Raw genomic sequence first — 18525 nt, 5'->3', positions numbered from 1 at the left:
CGACTATAAAAGTCCCATTCTTTACAGGTTTAGTTGAGAGGATCACATTTATTAGCTGTAGTGGACTAATTTCTCCACATGGTGTAGCCCTTTGAGAAGATGCTGACCCACAGTATTAGGTTATGGGCTTAGAAACATTCCATCTTTATCACCATTTACGTCCATCTATCCAGTCAGTGTCTTGCTAATACTTATTTTGTGGTGAGCCATTGTTGTTTAGAAGAGTTAGACACACATACAACCTTCAGCACAATCACTTTTCTCTAGAATTTACAACAGGTTCTCTAGGTCAGTTATTACCTCAGAAATGAGTTTTACACAGCCAACCCACTCAAGTGTTCAGCAAAAGGATGAACAAAACAATAACAATGCACACCTGGAAGAATGTGGAAGGAGGAAGGGGCAGAGGGGAAAAAAATATAACATCTTATTAAACAAAGCTGCAGCCCCCCCACCCTTTAACAAATTTTTATGCTTTGAAGCCAGAAGGAAGAATTATGGTAATTTCTAACTTCATCTGTTTACATAAGTGTCACATGTTTAATCTAGCAAACAGTATATCTAGCCTACACTCCCCATAATTGTCTACAAAGCAATCCAAATTTTTGCTTTTAGCTTTCTAGATTCTGTTCAACCGTGTTCATCTACTGAGCTGCGTAGGTAGTAGCGTACACCTTATAGATCTGTGCATGAATTTTCTGGAGTACCATAGGAGTTCAGTATCCTTTAGTTTCTTTACAGGAAATAACATTTCAGTAGTTCCTTGTGGTATACATTTTTTTTTTTTTTTGAAAGATAATAATTAGTTTCATGCCTAAATGGCTTTCCTTAATACAATTTTAGGTATTTCTTCAACTTGATTTCTAAATTAACATCTTTATTTTGATCATTCTTTATCCCCTTCTTGCTAAGAAAATAAAATGCAAAATACGAGCATTCCTTATGGAGTGATTTTTGGAATCATGCACAAATTAAGTAGCAACTACTGCCTATAGCATTGAATACCTGGAGATTCAGAAGGCTAAAACCTAAGCTTTTGAAAATGTTATGTAGCTATAAACTATTTGAATATGTTTGTCTTTGCAACACCACTCGCTGGGAATTGTTGTTTCAGACCTATATTTCAAAGATGTTGAGAGAAATTCACTTTACACTGAAGTAAAGCTAAACACACACAAATCAGATAAGCATCTATCCCAGAGTAAGAGCAGGGTTCTACTTCAAAATGTACTCCAGGTATATTCCAGAACAACTGTCATCTGTAAATCAATCCACAGACCTTTAATCACACACACACACTTGAAATGCTTAAAAATATTTTCTGAATGTTAAACTAATAGCCACTCAGTCTTTTAAATCTCCACCAGTACTGGGAAAACCTAGTTGCTACAATTCATGATTTGAAGTTCATGGAATAAAGAAAATGTACTTAAACATAACATGAATAACTTAGTCACGGGGCCACACTACACAGGAAGACTGTTTCCCCAAACCATCCCATCCGTCCCAGTAAGAATTCTAGAACAGATTTTTGGTTTTGCTATTTTAATAACTCCATAAAAGCCAAGGATTTATAAAAGCACATGCAAGTCCATTTACATCAAGAGACCATCAGTGAGACGCTACAAACTTTCCTTGGGACAGGAACTATGTCTTTAAGACTGAAAGTAGTAAATAGAAGAGGACATATGCAGTGACAGCTAAGGTGATAGGAGCAGCTTTTCTGATAGCTGAATTCCTAGATTGTTTCAGGGAGAAAAAAGTTTAAAACCAATTAAAATACCCTATAGCTCTGGAGAAGAACAGCAAAATGGGTTTGTTTTTATTCTTTTACCGATCCTTTATAAGTCATATCAACAGACTTACCATTTTCTAAGCACTTTTGTAATTGAAAGCTAGGGTTTTGGTTTCATCTCTCTCCTGAGGGCCCTTATGAACACAAACTGCATCAGAAAAGCCGATGTCAGAAAAAGGTGCAACAATCCCACCTCCAAAAGGAAGAGAAGCATATTCCTGGACTGTCTGCCCTCTCTAATTCCAGTCAGAAAAGCCAACTGCTATGATCAGTTATTGAAACAGTGACCAATCACTTTCTGCAGATCTCTCTACTGATTCTTTAGCAGAGAGCAAAACAATAGGAAAAGCTCCTGGGAAGTATCTTAACGATCACCTTTCTTTATTACAGTAAAGTAACACAGTTTGTCTTCTTGCTTCACCATTCATATTTCAATTTTTGTTTATACTTTAACTTGAAGTAAAAAAGACGCTTTAACATTGAAGAAGAAAAAAAAAAGTAGCTCAGCTTTCCCTTTTCCCTATAGCTTAGGGATGAGAAGGACATCAGCCACATTGAATTGTTACTAGTTTAAGCCATACAGTAATTCAATGCTGCTGCAAAAATGTGCAAGAATGGCATTTTGTTCTCACAATCTATTCATTTTTTGCACTGAGATTTCCTTACCTAACACATCAACACCTTGAAGACAGACCCAGTATAGCAGTCAGGTTTGCTAAGTTAAGCCGATTGTTTCTTCCTTGGAAGGAAATGAGTATTAATTTAGAACTTGTCTGACTGGCAGGGAGACTGATATTTTCCCTATTTACAGAATACATATGACTTAACTTCTGAATGTGCTCCCATTATGCCTCTGTCTGACTAAAAGTGATTATGTTTAGTGACAAACAGGGAAATCATTCCCCCTCTGACCACCTAATGTCTCAGCCTTTGCCAAGGTAAAAGACTGTAAGTGCTAACAGGGAACTGCAAAGTTTTTCCTGTCAATTACAATGAGATCCACAAATGTATTTCACAGGATCTCAACTATCAGTCCACAATGTGCAAACATCACAGTTATTGTTACCTCAATGGTAAAAAGTATCATGCGATTGGCAATGCTGTATGGGACTGTAACTGAATCAGTGATTATGGGGAAAATGGGTTTTCCATAATCCAGTCATTTTTCCATAATTATCAAACTTCAGAGTCATCTCAATACCCTGTGCCAGGCTCTCAATTTTTGTGATTAAAACTCCATGACAGTAACATTATTTCCAAGTTAATTAGTGATGTAAGTCTCGCTGCATACGCTTGCTTCTGGCAACAATGAAAGCAGCAACATCAAAAGCAAATTCCCACTACTGATGAAATCTTCTTACAGTGATTTTGTCATGTCAGTACAAGTGAATTTCTCTTACATTGACCACCTCTATCTTCTCATTATTCACGTTTCTTTTGGTGGTACATCGTGTGCCCTATAACCATTCAAGTACCATACAGTAAATTGAGAAAAAATTCTTGGAATTTCACAGAAATCAAATAAAAGTCTCACAACCCATGGCAACATCCACGGCTCTTATTGCAATGAAAAGTCAGTACATGTACTCATCATCTATTTATATTTTCTTCTAAAGAAAAGGTGCTGATATTTTGTATTGTTTTCATCTGTGAGGTAGATGGCACTTTCATATAAATAGTGTAAATCAAAGTGAAGTCAGCCCTGAGCCTGCAATGAGTGCTGCACCACTGACTGCTCAAGTCAATTATTAAATCATGAACACAAAGCAATTTCTCATTTTGAAAGACAAATAGTAAGTCTTTGAAAGCAGAGTGTTGGCTGAGTGCATGCACAGGTGCCTTCCCTTAGCAGAGATCAGCGGAATTCTGGCTTCAGTCTCCAGACACCTTCACCGTTTGGGCTCCTATGGAAGGTGCAGAGATTGCGGAGAAGTTCTCGAAAGACACAAGACTGTGCTGCTGGCAGTTTGGACTCGAATTCCTGCAGTATTTCCTGAGTACTAGCCTCACCGTCCACATGAGCCTGGAACGCTATGAAGTTCCGTACATCCACTAGCAATTCATCGTATTCTGTTGAACCTGGGGCTGGAGCTGGGGCTTGCTGAAGGTTCTCATCTCCCTCATTCCCCGTCCTTTGTGGTAAAATAAGGTGGTTTCTTGCCCTCATCTTCGCTAATAAAGATGAAGAATCTAGTGCACTGGATGATGATTCTCCAGTCTCTGATTTCCCATCAAAGTGCCCATCGGTATTACCCTTCTTGCCATTTTCTTTCTTTATTGTACCCGTATCCTGCAAATAAACACAAGGATTATGGAAAAAGTCAGAGTTTTGAGATCCACAGAATCTGTTTAGTGAAATCTACCTACCATTTAGGCTTAAAAAACAAAAGCAAACATACAGGAGCTACCAAATAATAAACAAGTAATATGCTCTAGTCTCAACCTGATTGGGTACTTCAGCTCTGAGGAAGCCAAAAAAAGGAGCACTGGTCCTGAAACAGGGCAAGCAGAGCATGTTGTAATTTGTGACTGCTGTATCTTTATCAAGATAAAGACTTTATCAAGATGCCACATTAAAACAAGAAATACCAAATTCACAGGGTGACTAAAATTCTGGAACTCTATATAACTGTAGGGCAAGTACATATGGGACACTTGCACTTACTGTATATATCAGATTTCTTGCAAAAAATCAAAACATTTTACTTATCACCTAATAGAAGGGAAATACTAACTCCTTTGTCTTACCTTGCACTTCCTCGCAGGTGTCGCACAGCCAAAATGTGGAGAAAGCAGCATAGAGTTTCTTTTCTGACCAAACCGACTCCTAAAAACATGTAAATGTATTAACTCATTAAAACATCCCTCTCAAAAAGATCATGATATGTTTGATAAAGCCTCTGACTGGGTTCAGGTTTGAGGGGGTCTCAAGAACCCTCTTCCAACCTCTCCCTCCTCCACTGTGCAACAGTAAAGCTTTCTTTGTATGTCAGGATGGACTAGTTGCTGGTCATGCAATATGCCTTCACATCCTTACTAAATGCAAAGCACAAAACCCCACTTTGATATATGCTACCACAAATACCAAGCGCAAAAGAGACAAATTCATAGCATCCTAAGGAACTCTTCTCTCTTTGGAAAAGCAGTGTGAAAACTGAACTTACTTTATTCCTGATGGTGCACCTGAAAGACCGCTTGTGCCTGTCCAGGTTGGTACGCCAGAAGCAGCTCCTAAACATTGCTGTCGAGAGACTTTTAAGGCTCTTAAGGCATCCTGGGCCACTCTGTTCGCTTCTGCTTCCACCAGCACATAATCTGCACTGGAAGCTTCCATAATGGCATCATGCTTCATAACACTGTGTACCCCTAACAAAACACATAAGAAAAGGTGAGAGAAGAAATCTGTTAATTTACAGGTAAAATGTAAAAATGTAAAAATAAGTATTCACTTATGTAAAAATAAGTATTCACTATTTAAGAGAATGTCACAACCACTTTTTTTCCCCCCACTTTTCAGATTGTTTATATTCTGCACTTCAGTACAGTCATTTCTAGTAAGAGATCCCTCTTGCATCAAATGAGCAATCAAACTGACAGCAAATCACTTCCGGTGTGTTCATGAGGTCATTACTCACAACAGACTTAATTATATGTGTAAACTGATCATTTCTATTGTTATGGACAAGAGAGACAGAAGTGAAGGCCTTGTGTAAATAAAGGTTGATTACATCCTTATTTCCAGAAGAAACACTGTATTACTTCCATATCCAAAAGTGTTTCTGGAATGCTGTAGATCTCTGAAATCTTTGAGCCAAGGTATTTGTCACATTCATAACCTGAGCACTTCAGCAATGAACATTTTAACTTTTCACTACAATAACTAAATAGATAGAACCCATCTTTTGTAATGTAGGTTTAACCATCACAATAAGGGAACTGCTCCTTCCTCCACCTGCTAAATTTTATACACTTCAATTTAAATAGTCTGGCACTACTGAATAACTGAGTAACAAAGGTTACCTGATTTTTTGAAAAGTTTCTCCAAGACATAATCATCATTTTTGTTTAGCTCTTCCTCCTTCTCTTCACTGTCTTGCTTTCTATATTGCTTTTGTTTTACTAGATGAGGAATACGCTCTCCTTCAAATTTGGCATCTTTGTGGTGTTTCTTCCTCTTAGACTTATCTTGGTGGCGCTCATTTGGCAGCATATCCACCTTGTGCTTTGTTTTTGAGGTGCATTTATAATGATTATTATCTAATTGGCCATCTTCAGTTTTAGCATCCTGCTTTTCCCAAGAGCCAGCTGCACCACATGCAAGATGAAAACCTCCCTCGGCGTCTACATTAGCTGCTCCATGTACTTCATCAGTTACCATGGTGCCCAGACATTCTGCATTCTCTGAAGACCCTGCATTACCTGGCAATGACTGGGACATAGACTTCTCAGCTCTTTCCAAGGTCGTCTCCTTGCTTTTATTCCATGAATTTATATCAGTAATAGCTTGTGCATTATCTTTTGCACAGCTATTTTGGTCAAAGGTTTCCAAATCTCCTTTCATTTCTTCACTTGACTCTATTGCATTAGAAGAAGAATTTGCCACGCAGCTGGCTGAATTGGATGACTTGCTGTACTTTTGTAAGCTGCTTTCTGTAAGATGGAGACCACCTTTGGAAGTGTCATTATCAGGTGGCTTTTCAAATTTCCGTTTCAACTGGTGTTTTGAGACTTGAACATCTGAACCAGTACCTGAAGGATGAATGAAATCAACATCAATTTCTCAAACACTTCAAACATTTTTGCTTGCAACAGATTGGGAAAAAAAAAAAAATCTGTACCTGCAAAAATTGCACTGGTTTCTGTCCCCTGAGACACATCCGGGCTGCTCAGAGTAAAAAGCTCATAGAGATCATTGGATTTGAAAAACCGCCTTTGCTTAGGGTCTTTCAGCACTCTGTTCGTTAAAAACTGTTTGAAGATTTGTCTAAAAATGAAAAAAAATGTACTGTGTATGAAAATGTCTAGCTATGTTTAAGTACTGAATAGATTACTTAAACAGAAAACTGTGTTAGCACAAATTTTACCCTGCAGAACAATTAAGCAGTGGGAAGATGATGTTAGTTTTCAAAAGACAATCTTGAGTCAGTAACTTTCAAACAACACACTAAATTGTTAAACACAAGGATTTACTGCATTGCAACAATCCCTTAACACAACAGGTAACCACCATTCTGAAATGTCCTATGAGGCATCCTTTATCTAAGTAATAAATAACTTCACAGCCAGAGATGATTTTTGTCCATTAAAACTGAAAAATCTATATATATTATAACAAAACTATCAAAAAGCTCTTTCAAAGAAAAACAAGATCTTGTTAAAATGATAACATTTAAATGGTTCAGTTGGTTGGAGGAACCAAAAGCAGCGGAGCACCTCAGTCTGATACTGAGGAATGTGTGACAACCATTGAAAAGAGAAATCAGAGTTAGGTGAGAGAAAGGGGAAAAAATAGAACTCATCTACAGAAGACAGAAGGGAACAAATGTGGTGGAGAACTAAGCAGCCACAAGTCTGTTGGTAGTGGCAAATCTATTCCTATGCCATGTTTATAGTAGATAGCTTTTGATTGCAAGTTATAGGCACCGTTTTCCTGTCCAAAAAACACATGCTCAAATAAAGCTGGAGACCAGTTCCATGGTTTTGGTCTGTTGACACTAAGCAGGGAAACTGCATCCAAATGCAGCTGGCAAAAATTTATGTTCAAATATAGTTTCCAGCTACCATAGTACATCCATCAGAAGACTTTTAGAACCTGTAAGAATTAACTGAGCTTCATAGCTTCCTGCAAGGCTGATCTCATACCTGCAGGGAAGAAAAAACAGAGGCAAAAACAGAAGACAATTTGCTTGAAGTCTGAAGCCCACTGCACTGCTCTGCTAATAAACTGAATTTCTGATGGCTGTCCTAACCCTTAGAGCCCACTTCCTGGATGTGGTCAGTGTTTTTCAAACCAACGTATGCCAGAAGGAATCAAGCCAACTAACAGCGGATGCTTTGAGTCCATGTGGTAAAGCAGATAAAAAAAATGCACTTGATAAGCGGCTGGTATTTCATTATTTAGAGTTTTTCATTCATCTGCATTTTCAAAGAGGCTATTTCCAGATCTGAAGAGTAATGCTAGCCAGAGGATTCCCAAGTACATTCATCTGGAATTCATGTGAATGAAGCCAACTACTCAAACAGTTAGATGGGAAAACAAACAAGAAGATTTCACTGGTTTAGAAATGCAAACATTTTAAGGCTTTAGCTACATTCTGGAATAAATAATGTGACTAAGAATGAGCTGCTCTCAGGGCTTTATTCTTTCACTTTGGAATAATTTTAGAATAGAATCAAACTGTATTTGCAGAGTAGCAAATGCATGTATGTACCACATATATCTTTACATATCCTACAGAAAGCATAAAGAACTTGTTGATTTCAAATTACATTTCAGACTTATCAAGTCTCATATTCTAAACAAGAGTCATTTTTCTGGTGTCTGCCTTATGCTTTTCCATTTAGAATGAATTCTGGATGTGCTGGACACAACCGCAGCTGCTGGACAGACTGATGAAGTATGTTTGGCATATGGGGATCTCAGAGCTAGAGAAACAGCAGCACAGTCCTGTAGTATCAGAAGACTCACTTCCCAACAGAAATTTTGTAAGCTTTCCCTGTCGCATGCCCCATCACGACCAAGGTTAGGGGTTACATGCCATGTGAGCACAAGCACAGGTGTAACACTGTTATACGACCTCAGATTTGCTACAAAAATTTTCTTGAGCATAGGGCTGTATCCAAAGAATTAGTCCAACTGACCTGTGGTATATCTTCTCTTCAATAGTACCTGCAGTGAGAAGCCTGTACACAGTCACCTGTTTCTTCTGGCCTATTCTCCAAGCACGCTCCCGAGCCTAGAAAAAAAGGTTTGGTTACCAGACATTTAACCTTTCAGAGGCACATCTGACAGGGAACTATTGATACCACTGTTTTAGATCTAGTTTGGGCATTTAACAAATAGTTCAATAAATTGTAGCTGTTTTGTTTCTATAACATTAGGAAAGCAAACTCAGAAGCAGAGGAAAAAAAGTTTAGAAAGATTACTTAACAAAGAAAGACAAAATTCCAATTGTACCAAGAAATCTATGCAAAATCTCAAAGAACAAGTTGGCTTGTTAAAATCAGAACTCATATCTAGAATGCTGTACTTCATATAGACTTGTTCCAAAAGAGACCTATATCAGAAGTCACTTTTATGTAACGTGTACATTTCCTACAAACTTTTCTCCCTTTTTCTTGACTAAAAGCTTTCCTGGAGACATGTTGAACCAAAAACTAATATGGACCAGTGCAGTGAGACTGCACACTTGCAGGTCCCGAACCTGTGTAGGCTCTCTTAAGGAAATTGTTTTCTCCTCTCAAACATGTAAGCGCCATAAACTCTTAAGAGATCTGATAACCCAGAGTCTATTACTCATTATCAGATAAAGAACAATTCCTCTAAGGTAAGCATAAAGGCAGCCTCTCTTGAGAGCACAGTTGCCAAGATTTAGCGATAAAGCCAATTTAAGAGGGTTCTGCTGTCTCCCAGTTCTTGGTCCCAACGGTTGCTGTGTTTTTCCTACCCTGCCCAGATCTCCACCCCCTCAAATCATGCCTGTTCAACAGCTTGTACAGCTGCACTCTACCTTTGGAAACATGTTGTTTGTTTATTTATGTAAAAAAACCTAGATCATTTTGACCGCTTGTCTGACTACATTCTAAACTGCATATATGAATCGCCAATATCAAAGAGTGGTAAGATATGATAGCATAAAAAGGATGTGGTGGGAACCACTTAAACTGGCTTTGCCATGCAAGCAATCATAATATGGAACCGCTCCCTAAGCGACCGTTTCTGGCAACAGCAACTTAGGTAAGAGCAATATATTGCTTTAACACATAATTTATGGAGAAAAACGTCATTCCATCTTCAGTTTTATTTTCAGCTTAGCTAGTAAATGGAATGTAATGAACCAAACGCACCTGTGTGTCTGTACTGGGATTCCAGTCAGGATCATAAATAATAACACGGTCAGCACCTGTCAAGTTAATTCCAATGCCACCAACACGAGTTGTCAGAAGAAAGATAAATATGGATTTGTCCTATAAGACAAGAGGAAACTTAATAAAACAGGAATTACCAAAGCACAAGCCCCTTCTTGTTATTTCCTGGATTCTTTTATTAAAATGTTGATTTTAAATTTAATAAAAATAGAGAAAAAAGTTAATCTATATTTACCAGTATTATTTGCAAAAATGCAAAGGGAGTCAAGAGGAGGAATAAGTTTCCATGTTCGCCTAATTGCTCTTGCGACAAATAAAAGTAGTTTGGTCTAAACTTCATTTACTGTTGTCCAGCCAAAGCTTCTTTCCCCCTTGTTCAGTTGTGGGTTTTTTTCTCAGCACAAAATCCAACTTAAATATGAGAAAAAATTGTGACTTCTTTTCCTCTCACAAGGCAAGTGGTTTCATTTGATTGAACTTCCCAGACTGCTTTGTCAAAACTGAAGTAGTGTATTTGAAAATATGCCCAGGTACCCATACTCACTAATGGGCATTTGTGTGGGATACAACATCTCACCTCATTATATCTTGTTATAAGGGGCTGTCTGGAAGCTATTGTTGTGGTGCCATCCATCCTGAGGTAGGAATAGTTTCTCTCTCTCACAAAGACTTCAAGGATCTGCAGCATCTGTTATGATAGAAAAAAATTTTAATGAAATCCAGACAGGAAGACTAAGTGACCATCTATCAAGTCATAAAAATTTCTGGTACTAACTGCAGTGCCAATCAAGCAAACGAGGGGAAAAAAAAAACTCTCTTAGAAAAGAAATAACAACTTGTGAAGCCTAAACAAGCACAAATTCATTAACTTATGCAACTGAAAGAAGGAAGAAAATAACAGAGTAGTTGTTTTGCTGCTGGAATGCAGGAATGGAATGTTTGTGTGGGAACGTGCAAGTGCTGGTAATGTTGGCGTCCGAAGTCAGGAGCTATGGTCTCAAGACAATTTAACCAGGTAAGTAGTGGAGCAATCACCAGAAACAAGGCAAAGTCATGAATATTTAGGAAAGACCAAGGAAGGTCATTGGCCACGCTACTTGCTTAAAGGACATAATTCTGAGGTCTACCTGTGCACATGCACTAAACAGAGTGAGCAAAACAACTACCAGTTCTATCCTGAAACTATACATTAGGGACAATAAACACAAAACTGGGCTGAAGCAGCGGTGATGTACGCATATAAATTATAAAACACTTTGATCCAGTATACTGAATTGAGGCAACACACATCATAGCACAAGTGTGGTTCCAGTAAAGCTTACTGAACTAGGGAACTGGTCTCTAATTAATAATTACTCCTATTATTCCAAACATTCGACATTTTAGTATTTTCAGAGATACGTTAATCTTCTGAGAAGGACACCACAAAAGAGTAACTCTGCATCTAATTACAAACCTTTTGGGATACACACACACACTTTTTTACTTTTAGTAACAACTAAAACTAAAAACAGTCATCTTACCTGTCTCGACTGAGTAAATAACAACACTCTATGCCCTTGCTTATGCCATATTTTCAGCAAGGACTCTACCACTATCATTTTTCCAGAACGTTTCCAATATCCAAACTGATCTGCTTCCTCCACTCCAGCATCTGGTACACCCTTCAAAGTCCTAGGACCACCAGAGAAGAGATCAGGGTGGTTGCAAATCTTTCTCAGGGCTACCAGTCCCGAGAAAATCTAAAGAATACAGGAGAAAAATAAAATAATTTTTTTTGGACAAAAACTTGTATCTATACAGGTTGTGGTTGAGGTAAAGAAGCAGCAATGCATTAATCTAATTATCATCAGTAAGAGCGGTTTGAGTGTTGGGCTGCTCTTCAGAAGAGCCAACAAACACTAATACTTATTTCACTGAATGCTTTGGGAAAAATCAGTACAAGAGAGGGTCAAAGAAGTTCTACATTATTTGAGAGCCTATTATGACAGTAAGATTAAAAGAAATCTGCAACAACTTGCACATTAGCGAAAGCAGTCCCTTGCTGTACCTCAGTATCAAACTTCCTATTCTAAAGAATCTTTCCCTCTAAGCTTGTTGTTTGAAATTAGTTTCCCCTTCCCTGCCCCCCCCCACCCCCCCGCCCCACGTGCTGGTAGAAAAAAGTTTGAGAGAAGAAATACCCTGAGGATGGCAAGTGTTCCCATTAGAATGCATGGTAACATGAAGAACGGATAAGTCTGCATATTTAAACAAACACACGGAACTGAAATTGACCACTTTTAATGCCAGGTTAGAAGGGTTCTTTCAGTTATTCCTTAAATACTGCTACAAGTGTTATTCATTCTTCTGATAGAATTGAAACTCATACAAAAACTCATACAAAGAGCGCTAGTTTGAAAGAAGCAACACCCTCAATCTTCCATCACTAGAAGCTGGATGAGTCAGCACAATTTATGGTTTATTACTGCAACGTATCACACAATGGAGGTCTTTTTTTTCAGCTGGGATTTACTGGTGCTATCACAAAATATCTAATAAAAGCACTGACATTCACTGTCCAGAATTTTCAGAACTCTAGCAAATACGAGAGGCAATTCTGAAACATCTTAGTGGAATCTCTGCAGATAGCTTGTACAAGCTGCCTTTTGAAGGTCAGTCTGCTTAATATAATCTGCATTGGGAAAACTAAAATTGCTAGCCACTTTTGAAAAACCTGACCACCTTATTTGTGCAAGATCAGCGTGTATGGGGAGGAAGAGCATCAAAAGGGCAGTCAGGTCACCTTCTGCTCTGTACAGCACTGCAATACACGTGGCTATACTGACCACAGAGCTAACTGGAGCCACTGGGGATGGAGGAAGCAGGGAGGGAGAAGAGGAGGCATAGGTTAACCAGAATTCTGCCATTTTCCACTGCTTAGCTTTTATCAAAGTTTCCTGATTATCTTACTTGTAGTTCACAAGACACATAAATAAGTCATGCATTACAACCAAGAAATATCACTTCTTGTCTTACAAACAAGAGATTTGTGCCCTGCAGTTAAAATGGGAGTGGAAAATGTCCACAGGGATCAAATGGACCAGATGGGTGAAATGCAGGAGTCACAGGGAAGAGCAGGCATTTCAGAATGTATTTCATGTTACTGCTGGCACCCTGGCCACAGCCATTTCAACACTTGCATCGTGAGGATGGACGCAAGAGGCGCTGAAGTGACTACCCAGACAGAAACAAGGAAGCCTGCTATTATTAGCTCTGCTAGATCTTGAGAATCTGTGAAATCATCAGCTGCCACATGAAGAAGTTACCACCCCTCAGCTGTACTCTTGTTAGAACAAGTTACTCCTCTCCTTTAATTCACATTTGTGGTTTGTCAAAAGCACACATACAGTATCACAGAACGGTTGAAGCTGAAAGGGATCTATGGAGACAATCTAGTCCAAACCCCAGGCCAAGCAGGGTCACCCAGAACACACTGCCCAGGATTGCGTCCAGATGGCTTTTGAATCTCCAAGGAAGAAAATTCCACAACCTCACTGGGCAACCTGTTCCAGAGCTCTGTCACCCTCCCAGGAAAGAAATTTTTCCTCATGTTCAGACAGGACTTCCTGTGTTTCAGTTTGTGCCTGCTGCCTCTCATCCTATTGCTGGGCACCAGCACCACAGAAAAGAGACTGGCCCCATCCTCCTGACACCCTTCCTTTCAGATACTTATCCACACTGATGAGATCCCCCCTCAGTCTTCTCTTCTCCCAGGCTAAACAGGCCCAGCTCTCGCAGCCTTTCTTCATAGGAAGAGATGCTCCAGTCCCTTCATCATCTTCGGAGCCCTCTGCTGGGCTCTCTCCAGGAGTGCCATGTCTCTCTTGTCCTGGGGAGCCCAGAACCGGACACAGTACTCCAGGGGAGGCCTCACCAGGGCTGAGGAGAGGGGCAGGATCACCTCCCTCCACCTGCTGGCAACACTCTGCCTAATGCACCCCAGGATCCCATTGGCCTTCTTGGCCACAAGGGCACGTTGCTGCCTCATGCTTCACTTGTTGTCCACCAGCACTCCCAGGTCCTTCTCTGCAGAGCTACTTTCCAGCAGGTCAACCCCCAGCCTGTCCTGGTGCAGGGGGGTTCTTCCTCCCTGGGTGCAGGACCCTGCACTTGCCTTTGTGGAACTTCGGGAGGTTCCTCTCTGCCCACCTCTCCAGCCTGTCCAAGTCCCTTTGAATGGCAGCACAGCCTTCTGGTGTGTCAGCCACTCCTCCCAGCTTAGTATCATCAGCAAACTTGCTGAGGGTGCACTCTATCCCTTCATTCAGGTCATTGATGAATATGTTGAACAAGATGGGACCCAGTATTGACCCCTGAGGGCCCTGCTAGCTACAGGCCTCCAAGTAGACTTTGTGCCACTGATCACAACCTTCTGAGCTCTGCCATTCATCCAGTTCTCAATCCACCTCACTGTCCAGTCATCTAGCCTGCAGTAAACTTCAGCAGGTCATCTAACGAGCTGTAATTTGTTCCAGGGTCCACAGACATTTCAAAGCCCATTCCACTTCTACTTTTATCTTGTCACTCCACTATACAGAAAGCATTAAGAATTCCATGAAACAGTTGTTAGATAAAAAAAAAAGAGCAGACATTCACAAGAGCAGAACTGAGATCAATGTGTTTGGTTCCCTTTCTGCTCAGGAACCAGCTAGAAGTATGCAAAGGTCAGTCCATGACTTCATGCATCAAACTCCACTTATCATCATTGACCTCAATTAATGCCAACCTGCATGTCTCCATTGAGAATCTGGTAAACTTCTTTAGAGTCGATGAAATTTTGATAGACTTGACGCTGCTCATCTGTCAAACGACAAAACAGGACCTACCAAAAAAACAAAAACATCCCAAACTCAGGCTGCAAACTCCAGATTTACCAAGTTTTAAACTTTCATAAGATGGAATATGCTACAACGAAATTTCACAGACAGGTATGACATACTGAAATACTAAATTAAAAGTTGTAACACAGAGATCACTACAGGAAAAAAAAAAGTTAGAATATTTAGAGAATACACAGAATCATTAAGATGCGTTTCAGCATCATTTCTATATCCTTTTCCAGTTGCTAATTTTTCCCTCAGATTGCTTGGATTTTGGATGTGCTGCCATTTTCCAGTTTCAATTAAGTAACTGTGCAGTGTTAGCATTCTCTCAAAGCTACGTTAGTAGAACACCCTTTTCTGTGCGTCTGCTATGTCCCTTACAACTTGCAAATTCTCTTCGTACCTCACGGGAAAAGAATAGTTCAGCACATATAATCTGTTCTGTCATTAGCCTTTGAGCGTGAGCAGATAATGATTTTTCAGGCAGTCTGATGGGCTAAAATAGAACAAAATCATTTCCTCACATCCTGCGAGACACCCAACATTATATGAGTTTGACTTATGACATAGAGCCCTGTGATTGACAAGAAGAAAAATCAAATTCTTTTAGTCCACTTATGAGAGCATGCTTTAGAGTAAGTAGCCCAGATTCTTTGAAGTATACTGAAATGAGAATCTGATTAAAAAAAGCACATGAGACTTGCAGAGCAGAAACAGATAATCTATTCTATTTATTTACTGTCTACCTTCAGCCCTTTCTCATGAAGAATCACAAACACGTCTACTCTTTTAGAGGGAGGGCGAAAGAAGGAAAAGAATCAGGACAGGACAAGAAAGCCTGAAGTGCCTGAGAGGAAGAAATATCTAACTCTTATTACAAGTGAGTATTTGTAGGAGTTTCTATTCAAATCATTCTCTTTTAAATCATTCTCTCCCACTCCTCTAATTTGAGTCAAAATATTTCCTAAAAACATCTAAACTCTTTGTAGACCAAATAATAAATTTCAGATCAAATGACTAACATTTTGGAAACTTATTACAATATGCAGGCCCGGGTAGCTTGCAATATGAACTACTGCCATCAAGTTTTTTTTTTGTTTTTTGTTTTTTTTTACTATTTGCTGCCCAAGGTAACCTTTTATCAGCAGAAAACAATGCTGAAGTGTCCAACAAGAGATGCACCATAAGAAACACCTCACAGACAGCTCACTTCCATGCATTTATGGCCTATGAGGGTAGCACTAAGGAGTACAGTCAAAATCATAAAACAGACCTGACTTGCACTTGAATTATATCCTTCATTTTTAGATGGAAACACAGTCGTATAGGCCCTGCAGGACTAAAGCCACTGCATGCTCATGAAACAGGTGAAAAGAGTAAGCTACTTGGAAGCTCTCAATTTTATCTTTTGTTAAACAACATTTGATCTGCTAACAGTCTGCTAAAGTCCATGAAAGAGGATGGTTTGGGGAAGAAGAGGGCTCAAATCTAATAGTAAAGATAAGCAAACCTGTTCATTTTTATCAGGAAGCGAAAGGGTCATTTTTACATCAGCTTTCATTCTTCGCAGCAAATAGGGGTTTATGGTGTCTCGTAACACACATGCGCATTTGTACGCAGTTTTTACCTGAAGAAGGAAGAAAAGGCCCAAAATTGTATTTTGGTTCTTCCTATCAATTTTAGCAACAGACAAAATTCACTGATTAGTAATAGGAAAATCCTCATAAAATGAGATACTGCAAAACATTTATGATTTGTGCTGATAATTAATTGTTCAACACAACATAAATTATAACAAGTCATGTTAGCAACAACAACACTGAATAAATAGTCTCCCTCAGATACTACTAATTTATCTTTCCTAATTTAGTGGAATTTATTAAAAGTGAACAGAAAGGAGAGATTTTTTTGGCTAGCAGGAGCTGATTACCCCTTTTATGAACCAACCTATGAGTATAAACATTCATGGAATCAAAATTCACACAGAAAGAATACCAATACAAAGATCAAAAAAGAAGCCCAGAGCAATTGTGGTTACTAGACAGTAAGTGAAGATTAGTGCCTCTTGAGGGGAAAAAAGAAAAAAAAAAAAAGCACATCAGTACAAGAAAATCCCTATGATCACAGAACCGAAAGGTCACTCTGGCCTTAAATGGAGCATATGGTTCTATAACGGTTAATGGATGTGTGAGATGGGTATTAACTGTACATAATGGCTAAAAATACCTTCATTTCTCTTAACGCAAAACAAAGAATACAATAAATTATTGATAAGTAAAAACCAAATAGGCTATCCAATTTAGCAAATTACTAAGTCTTAGACAAGGAAAGCACTTAAAGAGAAAATAAAACTTTAGAAATTTATGTGCATAAAACATTACAAAGAATGTTAAAATGGAAAGAACTTTATTAGCATTTATACTGAACTTTTAATCTATACTGACTATCACTATACAGGCGATTTCTCTATCAGCTAACATGATAAATATTTAAGGAGTCTTAAATATTGAGACCCACAGCTACAAAGATGAACATACGTAGTCATTCAAAAGAATATTCTAAATAATTTTTGTTTTTGAAATTAAATAGTTTAAATACTTTTGGGCTTCTAGTAGCTATTTTAGTTTTTTTAATGGAAACAGTTTTCAGTTTGGATTTCAGCATTACTCTATAGCACCTAAAATAATTTGCTAAAGCTTGAAATCAAATAGAAAAGTTCTATTTAATTACTTCAAAATACGAGATCAATCACATTCCCCTACACATGCTTATTTTTACTTCAAATCATATCTCTAATGACTTAAATTTAAGGTCCCTGACAGGCAACACTCGTGTATACGCTAAGCCCTGCACAGAAGAAATGGTCTCATTTAGTCAAACAGTCCTCATCGCATGCATAGAAGGAAACATACATGCTACTATTTTTTGGATCAGTCTCTAGAGCGTACAGTATGTGGTACATATAAAAATCAATTTTGAAATAACAAAGCAAACAGTTTCCTTCAACCAAAGTATTATTCAACTACTTAAGATATTTTGGATGCATTTACCTGTACAGGAGAGGCATTGGAATATCCTCCCATGGTTATTGGAACAGAAAATTGCTCCATGAACACAGGCAGGGTTCCCAGTTTCCCTGGGAATACAAAGTCAAAGAGGGACCAGAGCTCCTTTAGGTTATTTTGCATTGGGGAGCCAGATAAGATGATGCGATGGGGCGTGCGGAACTATTAATAAAAAAAAATAAAAGATCAATGTCACCACCAAATAATTTTCTAATTTCAAAATACGTAGCCTAATATTTCTGAAATAAACAAGAGCTTTCTGCAGGATATTGTCCATAAACTGTTAGCAGAAGCTGTACTTATTTTGTCCCTAATGCCAAATTACTACACCATATAACATTTCTGTTTTTTTCCTCCATCTTAACTCTGTACATTCAAAGATTATTGTGATCTATGCTTTTGTTCTTTATTAAAAATCAAACTTGCACCTTTAATGATAAAACAATACAAAGCTATTAGGACTTGAACTCCACCCCAATCGCCCCAAAGCTGAAAATCTTCCGTTTGTTTTATGATAAAGTACCTGCTTGCATGCAAGTGTGACTGCAGCATTCGGATTTCGGATTTTGTGACCCTCATCCAAAATCACATAATGCCAGTCGTAGCTGTGGATGTTATCCTGCATCAGTCGAATGTACGAATAGGACGTAACTAAAATTCCATGGCATGAAGCAATTTCACGAATTAGTTTTGCCTAAAACCAAAAGGTGCA

The 18525-nt window shown here is 38.7% G+C and overlaps 1 protein-coding gene across 8 annotated transcripts in view; it reads right to left on the bottom strand.

Annotated features, from left to right (window-relative positions):
* Positions 1-1528: 1528 nt before the first annotated feature.
* Positions 1529-18525, bottom strand: part of ERCC6 (ERCC excision repair 6, chromatin remodeling factor) — a 54733-nt gene continuing 37736 nt past the window's right edge. For 6 of the 8 annotated variants that reach the window (XM_068950137.1, XM_068950138.1, XM_068950135.1 and 3 more), the window contains 13 exons: positions 18337-18507; positions 17799-17975; positions 16259-16375; positions 14652-14747; positions 11407-11625; positions 10461-10571; positions 9863-9982; positions 8657-8751; positions 6634-6779; positions 5816-6544; positions 4960-5161; positions 4544-4622; positions 1529-4085 (listed from right to left, as the gene is read on the bottom strand). In XM_068950137.1, the coding sequence (XP_068806238.1) occupies positions 3651-4085; positions 4544-4622; positions 4960-5161; positions 5816-6544; positions 6634-6779; positions 8657-8751; positions 9863-9982; positions 10461-10571; positions 11407-11625; positions 14652-14747; positions 16259-16375; positions 17799-17975; positions 18337-18507 (2697 nt within the window). In that variant the 3' untranslated portion in view covers positions 1529-3650. The remainder of the gene's footprint in view (positions 4086-4543; positions 4623-4959; positions 5162-5815; positions 6545-6633; positions 6780-8656; positions 8752-9862; positions 9983-10460; positions 10572-11406; positions 11626-14651; positions 14748-16258; positions 16376-17798; positions 17976-18336; positions 18508-18525) is intronic. The other 2 variants (XM_068950140.1, XM_068950139.1) reach the window with 1 other exon arrangement.

Source organism: Struthio camelus, chromosome 7 (genome assembly GCF_040807025.1).
Source record: "Struthio camelus isolate bStrCam1 chromosome 7, bStrCam1.hap1, whole genome shotgun sequence".
NCBI classification, from domain to species: Eukaryota; Metazoa; Chordata; class Aves; order Struthioniformes; family Struthionidae; genus Struthio; species Struthio camelus.
Note: the sequence above shows the minus strand (reverse complement) of the source record. Positions and strands in the feature narration are given on the sequence as shown.